This window comes from Rhinopithecus bieti, unplaced genomic scaffold (assembly GCF_001698545.2).
Source record: "Rhinopithecus bieti isolate Rb0 unplaced genomic scaffold, ASM169854v2 scaffold_20798, whole genome shotgun sequence".
Lineage (NCBI taxonomy): Eukaryota > Metazoa > Chordata > Mammalia > Primates > Cercopithecidae > Rhinopithecus > Rhinopithecus bieti.
Window position 1 is genome coordinate 1,479,967 of NW_016810106.1, and position 10,351 is coordinate 1,490,317.

At 48.3% G+C, this 10,351-nt stretch overlaps 1 protein-coding gene across 1 annotated transcript; it reads left to right on the top strand.

Annotated features, from left to right (window-relative positions):
- The first annotated feature begins 5,022 nt into the window (after positions 1 to 5,022).
- On the top strand, positions 5,023 to 5,926 carry LOC108541749 (uncharacterized protein C15orf32). The gene is given in 5 exon segments (XM_017891375.1): positions 5,023 to 5,086; positions 5,089 to 5,139; positions 5,142 to 5,210; positions 5,213 to 5,371; positions 5,802 to 5,926. Coding segments are annotated over 5 exon segments (468 nt in total).
- Positions 5,927 to 10,351: the final 4,425 nt, after the last annotated feature.

The window sequence follows — 10,351 nt, forward strand, 5'->3', positions numbered from 1 at the left end:
CCTCCAGCACCCACGGCTGCCCTTCCTCTTGATGCCTCTCAGCTTCCTCCCAGCTCCTGGCAGCAGTGTCCCAGCGCCTCCACGTTGCCCCTCTCACCTCCCAGTTCTCCAGGCCACTTGGCTCTGCAGCGACCCCTCCTGGATGCTCCCTGGCCCCTCGGCACCCAGAATGCCACGTTCTTGTGTTTTTTAACTCCTTCTTTCCCAATCCCTCTCAGCCATGTATTTATTTATATATATATATTTATTTATTTATTTATTTATGATTTATTTATTGACACCCCTACTTTGATTGACAAAGGAATCAAGGTAGATCTGACCAGTATCCCCCTCTCTTCTCCTTGCCCCACCANCTCTCACCTCCCAGTTCTCCAGGCCACTTGGCTCTACAGCGACCCCTCCTGGATGCTCCCTGGCCCCTCGGCACCCAGAATGCCACGTTCTTGTGTTTTTTAACTCCTTCTTTCCCAATCCCTCTCAGCCATGTATTTATTTATATATATATATTTATTTATTTATTTATTTATGATTTATTTATTGACACCCCTACTTTGATTGACAAAGGAATCAAGGTAGATCTGACCAGTATCCCCCTCTCTTCTCCTTGCCCCACCACATGGACATGCCTTACACTGGCATCCTCTCCTGGGTCCCTCTGCGCTCTCCATCAGCAACCTCACACCTGCCTTCAGACCAAGCTGCACCTCCCTAAGCTGCCCCTGCCCCAACCCCTCTCTGCAACCCAGCCCTCTCCTGAGCTCTAGGCTGGGATTGTACCTGCTCGGGGGACACTGACCCCATCTGCTCCCACGGCAGCACCATCAACTCAACACGTCAGAAGCCAAGTGGATCATCTGTGTCCCCTTCCCCCACAATCCCTCCATTTTCTACTAAAAGACCCGTGATCCCATCAGCCACCCAGTCTGAGATGCTGACGTTATCTTCGACTATTCTCCCATGTCCTGCCTTACTAATTCTTCCCACCAACTCTAACCTCGCCTCTTTACTTGTCATGTGGACTACTTCAGCAACAGTCTCATCTCCCAGATTACCTTTGTGCACGCTGACACATTGTCCAGTCCACCCTGAACATGCACAGCGATTTTTCTCTCCCATTGCAAACAAACCTTTAAAAGTTCCCCGGCCCATGAACAAATGTACAATTCTCTATTCTGACATTACAGACCACCGGATAAGGCCCCACTCTTCCTTTCCACCCTCCCCTGGTCAGCCTAGGAGAGTTGTTTTTCCTGGAAAGGGTGCCTGCGTTTTACTGTCTCTGTGCCTTTGGTCTTGCTGTTCCCATCCCCTGGAATGCTCGCTTTTCTTCCCTTCAAAGCCCATGCGGAAACCACGTCCTTCATGAAGCCCTCCCTGATCTACTAACCACTGGGATCTCTCCCTCTGCGGAACCACCGTAGCACTTTATTTGTACCTTTCTCATGGCACTTACCATATTCTGCCTTGTATTATAGTTATTTGTGCACTTGTCCTATGACTGTTCTTAGACTGTAAGCTCGCCAAGGGCAGGGACTGTGTTTTATTCATCTGTATCCATCACAGCACTAGGCGTGGTGCATAGCACACAGCAGTTGCTCAATAAATGTTTGTTGGATTAAATCCTTAATGCCTGTAGAGGGCTTTTAGTTAATGAAGTCATTGTGCATCTATAATGTCACAAGAACCTCTGAAAAATCATGTGGGTTGGACCAAAGCAGAAGTCATTATCCCCCTTGTATAGGTCGTAAAACTGAGGCCAAAACCCTGCATGAAGCCTCATAGCTTCCTGGTAGAATGTCCACCCAGGTCTTCTCATCCTTACTTCAGTGCTTTTTCTGTTCATCTTTGTGGTGGGGTCACTGTAAACTGAAAACTAGCCGTATGCAGAGGCCTAGACACAGAGACCCGGCAGACCTCAGCATGAACCCCATCAACACAGGCAAAATCTCGCTCCTTTCTGGGAAGGACAAAAGCCATTTGGGTTTTACGAGGCCTGGGAGGTGGAGCTGTAGGACCCCATCAATCATTCCCACTGCTGTTTGTTGCAGGGTAGGAAACCATCCTTCCAGATGGCAGGGAGACCAACAACTCCAAGGGGCTGCCATTTGATAAATCTCTTCATGCCTAATTAAGGCTCCCTTTCCAGAAGGAATGGAAGAGGGATGTTTACTGATGCCAGTCAGATGGGACTCCAGACAAGCGTACTGCCTCATGAATGTCCTTAATGGTATCCCCTATGACACTGACGGTCTGCCCCAGCCTCTGTCTCTCACCAACACTGCCGAATGTCATCTCTTCTCATCTTTATCTCCACTCTTTGCTTCCTGTCTTCAGGGCTTTTCCCTTGACATTCACCAAGAGGAGAGTGAGCCCAGAGAGCTGAGTGGCATCCCTTCTTCTTGGGTCCCTGAGCCCTGACCTGGAGCAATGCTGTGAGATAGCAGGAAAGGAGGGGAGTGGGGAGCACTCTATGCCACTCCTCATGGAAGCAGAACAAAAACAGGCTTTTGTTCTGGTGGCAGGTCATCCACAACAATGGGATGTTTCCGTGGTTACCATCTAGAAGCAATATCTTAGTTGTTTGGGGATTTATGATGGGGGTAATGTAATTTCTATTCTTAGCAATCCAGGTGATAGGGCAATTTCCATATACAGTCCACTGAGCCATCCAGCCCCAGATCGTAGTTTCTCTAGAATCATCCTAGTTGTCTGCAGCCAAAGCCCAATAGAACCACCCAACAAAGAGCACTAAAGTTTCCTTGTGACCTTTCTCAGTCTTCCTCACCACTTCTTCAGCCACCTTTCCCTAGAACCCGGGGGATGGGAAATGGGGCTACTATGGGCTTCCAAGAACCGTGCCAACAAAGATCTCGAGTTCTCCAGCCATGACAATATTTTTAAATATTTAGGAGCGTTCTCCAAAACTGACCCAGCACCAGCTATGAGCAGCCGTCCCTTAAGGAATTAATAGAAAATGAGGACCCAATGGCCAAGAAGTGGGAGGACTGCCGTGCAACCCACATGGACCCTAGCATGATGGGTCCAGGCAGTCACGGGGGGAGTGCAGCCCTCCATGCAGCATACTGAGGCAAGTCAAGTGGGATTGGTGCAGGAAAAAGCCCTCTCAATTTGTTTCCAAGTGTCTTTATTTTCTAAAATGAGACTGTAATGGTGGAGCTGCTGGACAAAGTCAATGAAGGGATGACTGGGCCCTCAGAATCATGAATGCTTAAGAGAAGTTGTGTGTTGCAGAGAAGACCACTCTGGGGCAAGCTGTTTTACTGCATTCTCATTCCAGTGGCCAAGGTGGGCAAGAATATAACTCACTGTAATAACAACAGCGGGACAGGTTAACTGCATCTTGTGTTCACAAGTGCCCCATCTCTGGGCAGGAGCTCTGGAAGGAGTACCAGATAATCTGAAAGCCTGACACACAAGAACCTAGAGGGCACAAATGAGACTTGGCTCTGGTATTTTTCCATCTGTAAAATGGAGAAGACAGCTACTGACCTCCCATATGGAGTTATTGCAAAAATGCAAATATAGGACAAGGTAGATAGAGAAATTGAGTAGAGGGAGTGGGGATACTCAGTGTTATAAAGCAAATGAAATATATGCAGCTGTGAGTTTTCAGGATTCTGTTTGTCTAACATCAGATCACATCATTGCCCTGCTTAAACCCTCAGTGGCTTTCCTTCATCCTTGCAAGAAAATTCCAAGCATCTTACCATGGCTTACAAGACCTTGAGCCCTCCTCCCTCTGGCTCCCTGTCATTCTAGTGTCATGGCCTTTGCATTTGTTGTGCCCTCTGCCTGGAAATCTGCTTCCCAGCTCCTTGTCTGCCCCCTCTGCCTCATCTTTCATGCTTCAAATTGAATGTCACCTCCTGGGGAGCCTGCTCCTGGTCTCCCTCAGCTAATTACTTTCTATTATATGACACATTATCCTGCTAGGTGGTCTTCATAAACTAAATTATCTCATTTGTTTCGTAGTTCTCAACCCCAAGAACCCTCCTAAAAGATCCCAATGCTCAGGCCACACTCCACACAAGTTTAATCAACATCTCTGGCTGATCATGGACATCTTCCTGGCTCACGGTCAGAACTGAGAAACAATGACATATCTGCTCACTAGTTTATGGTCTGCCTGCCCTTCTCGGATGCTCCAGGGGGACTTGTTTCCCACAGCGGTCACCTATGCCCTGGAAGGTGGAAGTGGCCATCCTCCAAAGTAATTGTTGATGACTCCGCCTGGGGTGCTGGCAACAGACTAGCAATGTGACCATATCGCTGGTGCTCTCAACAGGCACAGGCCAGCTTTGAATTTCCCAAGGGTGACACTACCCTCTGCAGCTCCAGATAAATCCCCAGCATTTTTACCCATTAGCTGAGCTAGTGGGTGGAATTTTTCCAGTCCCCATTTGACCCGCTCAGAGAATTTCATGAGCCTTGCCTTACACAGGGTTGTGCAGGCTTTAGAACCCCACCCCCTAGCCCCACCCCGAAGACCTTTACGAGCACAGCTGGACATTGGAACCACTGGAAGAGCTTTAAAACCTCCTGAAACCTATGCCTGGCCTTCAGGAAATCTGATTCCTTGGTCTGGCGTATGGTCCAGGCATCTCCTGAAGCTCCCCAGGTCACATAGAGGTGCAGCCCCAGCTGGGAACCACTGACCCAGACCCAGTTCCTGAACTTCTGTCACTTCCATGGCAGCCCCTCTCAGGCCCGTGGTGTGAAGTCTTTCTTTTGCTTCTGGCTTCTGAGAGTTTCCTTCCCTGATTCCAAGTTAGGCTCTGTTTTGTCTGGTGGGTTTTGTTGCCACTGCCATTGTGTTAGTAGCATCCAGGCCTCTGGATTGCTGCATGCTTGCAGTGGGAGGAAAGGCCTGTCTACCATGTTCTCTACTTCCCCTTCCACGCTCTGTGAGGACAGGGGCCTTGTCTGGCATGTTCACTGAGGCATTCCTGACCACTAAAACTGTGCCTGGCACAGAGTAGGCACTTTATAAACTCCTGCTGCATGAACAAAAGAACAAGTGTGGATGCTTCAAAGGAAGACTTGCACCCAGCTGACCCTCAGAGTGGGAAGGAGTCCCACCTAATAAGAAGAACACCAAGACTTCTCCAAGAGGAGAAGGAGGCCATGTGTCTGAACCCTGTGTGAGATGCTTTGTATACTAGCCCTTGTTGGGGTGTTGCACCCATTTTACAATCAAACAACCAAGATTCTCAGAAATTAAAGACTCATTTAAGATGCCAAAGTTCACGAGTGGATGGTTTGATGCTGAAGCCAACATTTTTAATACCACCTCAGCTCAAAAGCCCTGAAGGCCACTTAATTCTATCAACCTTCAACCATCTTGTCATAAGGTGAGCCTGCACTCAGGAGTGACAGGAAGACGGAACTCAGCTTCCTGTAGCCCAGACTCCTCATAGGCTACTGCTGCACCCTGGCTCTTCCCACTGGCAAAGCAGATACAGACCCAGAGCACACCTGTGTAGCAATGCCAATTGTTCAGATGCTTCCTTGCCAGGTGGTCAAAAGCAATGGCTCTAAGCCTTCCATGTGCCCCACGCTCCAGCACTGTGGCCAAGGTCCATTCTGATTGGTTCAGGTCCCTCTGTGTTGGTAAATACTTTGCATATCACCCATGCTCCCAGGTTCTCCAGGCAAGAAACTAGGAGCCAGGTGGCCGATTTGGGCATTTGGGCCACTGGGCAGGACACCAGAGGCTCACTGCATTGGTGTTTCTGTGGCAGTTACTTTGGGTGACTGGCTTTCCTCTCTTGTTTTCCATGGACACATCCTTGACCCAAAGCAGATATTCTGTGTAGCTCATATGCGTACAGATTACAAATTCAACTGCAGAAGCATAGAGAGGTACTGGAAGAGGCATCTTATGAGAGTCAGCCAGGACTGGTAATGAGCAAACCCTTACCTTGAATAGCCTCTGAGAGGTATACAGTGAAGGGCCAGAGAATGACAGAAACAGAAAAAAGGTCAGAGGATGACCAGAAAAGAGCAAGACATGTTCATTGAGCACTAACTAGATGCTTTACATGGGCTAGGTCATTTAATTCTCATAGCTACCCATTTGAGGTTGACATTATTATTATTCTCACTCTGCAGAGGAGGAAACTGAAGCAAGAGGTTGATAAACTTGCCCAAGACCAAAAACCTAGGAAGTGGTTTAGCTGGGATTTAAACTCAAGCCCTCAGGTTCCAGAGTGGTGAAGGAAGTCTCTAAGCTTGACCTTGATCTGCTGCCACTGAAGCTGACGAAGGTCATAAAATGGGCATAAATAACACCAGCTTCAGAGGGGGTGATGGAGGAAGGAGCTGTCTAGTCAAAGTGCTCAGTGCAGTGGCTAACACACGGCAGACATTCAACTAATGGACGGTAGCTCACTACTCGACTCAGGATGTTGCAGAAACACAAAGCCATGCCAACATTAAATGAGGTGCTGACATTAATTTAGGGGTGCAGTCTGTTCTATCACTATGATCCTAACTGCAGCTTTCAGGTACAGGGAGACAGAGAAATGTACCTGTTTGGCTCAGGTCTAGAAACTGAGGCCTGAGATCAAGCCAAACTCATGGCATTAGATTTCGTAGGTGAGTGATCCAGCCATTTCCCACAGTTGCTGTCCCCACACCCGGCTCAGCTGCCAGCGCCTCTCCAACGCCAGCTGTCACCCAGGTCCACCCAGTGGAAATGCTCCTAGTGCAGCACCAGCGACAGGCTCTGGCTGCATAGCCCTGGGCCCATGGCTGCTGCGGCTGCCTTTTGAATTTGCCAGGGAAGCTGAGCATGCTTCTTTGCACACACAGGGCCACTTGGCTCAGTGTCTGAGAATGAGATGGTAGGCAGCCAGGCTGCCGGGAAAATGTGGAATTGCTCTCTGGCAGAGGCCAGCCTGGAAGTGAGAAGTGAAACCAACAAAGCAGAGGACAGAACAAATGAATGAAGAGCAGGAGTGCAAAATGGGCTGCAAAAGTGTGGGGCATTGTCCTTGAATGCTACAAGATGCTACCAGCTGACCTAATCGGCACCCTTGCTCCAACAGCTTGCCTTGAAATTAAATGTTTGCATCAGGCTAGGTTACTGCAGGGAAGGGGTATCAGGCCCTCCTTTGCAGCATCAGGGAAAATAGGGGACCTCAGATGGCCCAGGCCCTACCTCTGCCTCCTCAGCTTCCTGACCCAGCAGAGTGGATTCAGCCACTCAATGATGAGTAAAGTAGAAATTAAAAGCTTGCCGGACTGGGTTGCTCTTGTGATTAAACCAGATAAAAGAGCCTTAAGTTCTTCACCCACTCAGAGCATTAGATGCTTGGCAACTCATTGCTTCTCCTCTGGGGCTGCTTTCTCAGGCCAAGGGGACAAGGACTAGTTTGTGTTAAGCTTTGCTCAGTTTCTACCTAGCTCAGCCTGCCTTCTTCACTGTTGAAGCAAGCAGGCATGGCCTGGCATGCAGTAGGTGCCCAATAATGAATGAATCCCTCTTGAATGGATGAATGCTCTCCAGTTTACTGAAATCTTTCATCTTTGGCTACTCAACAAGTGGGCTCCCCAGGCCTCAGTTTCTAGGCCTGAACAAAATAGGTACATTTCTCTGTCTCCCTCTACCTGAGAGCTGCAGTTAGGAGCATAGCAATAGAACAGAGAGCACTCTCAATTTAATGTCAGCACCTCATTTAATGTTGAAATGGCTTTGTATTCCTGCAGCACCCTAAATGAGTCAAGTAGCCAGCCATCATACCTTCCACTTGTTGAGTGCTGTGTGCCAGCCATGGCATCGAGCATTTTGATTAGGCTGTTCATTCCTGCACCACCCCGTGTGAGGCTGGTATTATTTATCTCTATTTGATGGACAAGGCCCATGGCTTGTCACATAGCTAGTAAGTGGCAGAACAGGGATCAAACTCAGGTTGAAATTTGCTTCTAGGGATCTCTGCCTCCCTAATCTATACAGCAATTGAAGCCTATTCATTCTTTCATTCATTCGTCTCCATCTTAGTCAGTTTAGGCTGCTATAACAAATATACCATCGACTTGGTGGCTTCACAGCAAACGTTTTATTTCTCACAGTTCTGGAAGCTGGAAAGTCCAACATCAGAGTACCAGCAGGTTCAGTTCTTGGTGAGAGTTTGTTTCTTGGCTTGCAGATACCCATCTTCTTGCCATATTCTCCCATGGCAGAAAACAGAAAGACAGAGGCAAGCTCTGGTGGTCTCTTCTTACAAAGTCACCAATCTCATTCAAGAAAGCCCCACCCTCATGACGTAATTATTTCCCCACCTCCTAACACCTCCTAATACTATCACACTGGGGGCTAGGATTTCAACCTATGAATTTCGAGGGGATTTCTTCGCCCATTCATTTAAGAAACATGAGGGAGTGTCCACTAGATGTCCTGGCACATGAACACCCTGTGTTTGCCCCTGCAGGGGCTCGCAGTGCAGTGGTAGGAGGGGGAGGGGGAGCAGACACATAGGAGAGCGCTGTAAGAGCTGTTGTAGAACAATGGGCACACAGCTGTGTAGAGAGAGGGAGCACAGAGAGAAAGGAGCCTGGAACTCTGCTTGCAGGAGCTTACACCAGAGAGGACACTTCAGGGGAAGCTTCACAGAGGAGAGAGTAGCCTTTGAATACTTGCTGCTAGTTCTCCAACTCACCTATTTCAATGCCTTCCTCCTTAACTTATCCATTCTATCTAGGATCATCTTTACTGCCAAATGGAAGCAGAACTTTGAAATAAGCCTTAGGAACATAGTTCATGTGTCCATGAAGGGAGCTCTCCTTTCCTCTACAGACACATGGACTGCGGGGGAAGAGTGAAGGCTGGGACACTCTGACCCTCATAACCCCATATCCAAAGCTTGGCACCCTTCCAGTTCCAGGGCTGTGAGGTTTAGTACACATGCATAGTACATAACCTACACCAATGCGCCACCCAATAGATCTCAACAAGAATAGGTCAAGAAGAGGTCTCCACGTGTGTGTCAAAGAGTATGTGCTTCCATTCATTCATCCAGCTTCAGAGACACCACTGAGAGCCAGCAATGAACTAAGCCCTGCTGTGGACATTGTAGGACACACAGTCCCTGCCTCAGGAAGCTCAAATCTAAGGGGGGAACAATTATGCACAGTCAATGACAGAATGAAATAAAGAGGAAATGCCAATCCAACCAACTGGGGGCATTCAGAGGATTCACAGAGAAGGTGATAGATGGGCTGGACCTTGAAGAATGAGTGGGATTTTGATAGTGGGATGTTGACTCTCTGGTCTACCCTTCTGGGAAATCTCCACCCTCTTCAGTGGCAGCAAGGAACAGAAGAAGCATTCAAGCTGCTAGTTACCACACCGCTGCCAACCCTGGCCAATTTACAAAAGCCACCAGGGGAATAAGCCTTGCCACCATTGCCCAGCCTCCCTACTAGGTTGTGATGATGCCCTGGGTGAGGCCACCTCGATTCACGAGGCCCTTGATTTGTGGATAATGGTCTCAGCGATGCCAGAGAAGGGAGAGGCAGGTGCCCACACAGTCAACATTGAGACCTGCAGTCTCACCTTGTTTTTGTCCAACCCAAGTCCACCCCTTCATGCCTTCATTCTCTTTCCTCTTCACCTTCCCCCAGGGTATAATGAGACCTCCATGCTCCACTTCTAATCATAGTTTTCATGGTTTGTTTATGAATCTCCTGATTGTAATACCAGTCACCAGGCCAGCCATTGAGGGAGTGCTATAGTTTCCTATACTGTCAATTGCATAAGCAATTGAGATGCAGATCAGTTTTCTCCTGGTGTTTCTTGGGGAGGATGGATGTTTCCAGCCACCCTCCTGTTGGAGTCAAACTGGACAGAAATGGGGAGCTGAGGATGAAAGTGGTGGCTGCTCCATAGATCACTGAGCTGGGCAAGTGGGGCCCGGCCCTGTCTCTAACCACAGCCACCAGCATGGGGTGGGGGCTGCCTGGCATATTCTCAGCTGCAACTTCTGTTCCACTTTCAACATCCACCTGTGCTTTGGGTCTCCTCACCCATGGCCTTGCTCCGTGGCTCCCCTCTCTTCATCACATCACTTTCTCCTAGTCCTTATAGAACGAGACCTGCTCTCTTGATTTACTTAACAATTTTAATTCTACCAACATAACAGAACTATGCCCACACACATATAAAAATAACATTATTCCTTTACAACCCGCTTAAATCATTTCTAAACAAATACGTGTTCATTACTTGTCCTAATATACATGCTTCCTCCAAAATAATAGCTTTTATCATCAAATCTACCCAACAGTAGATTTCAGTAAAACTAAATTTGCCTACAGAAAAAGTAGGCAT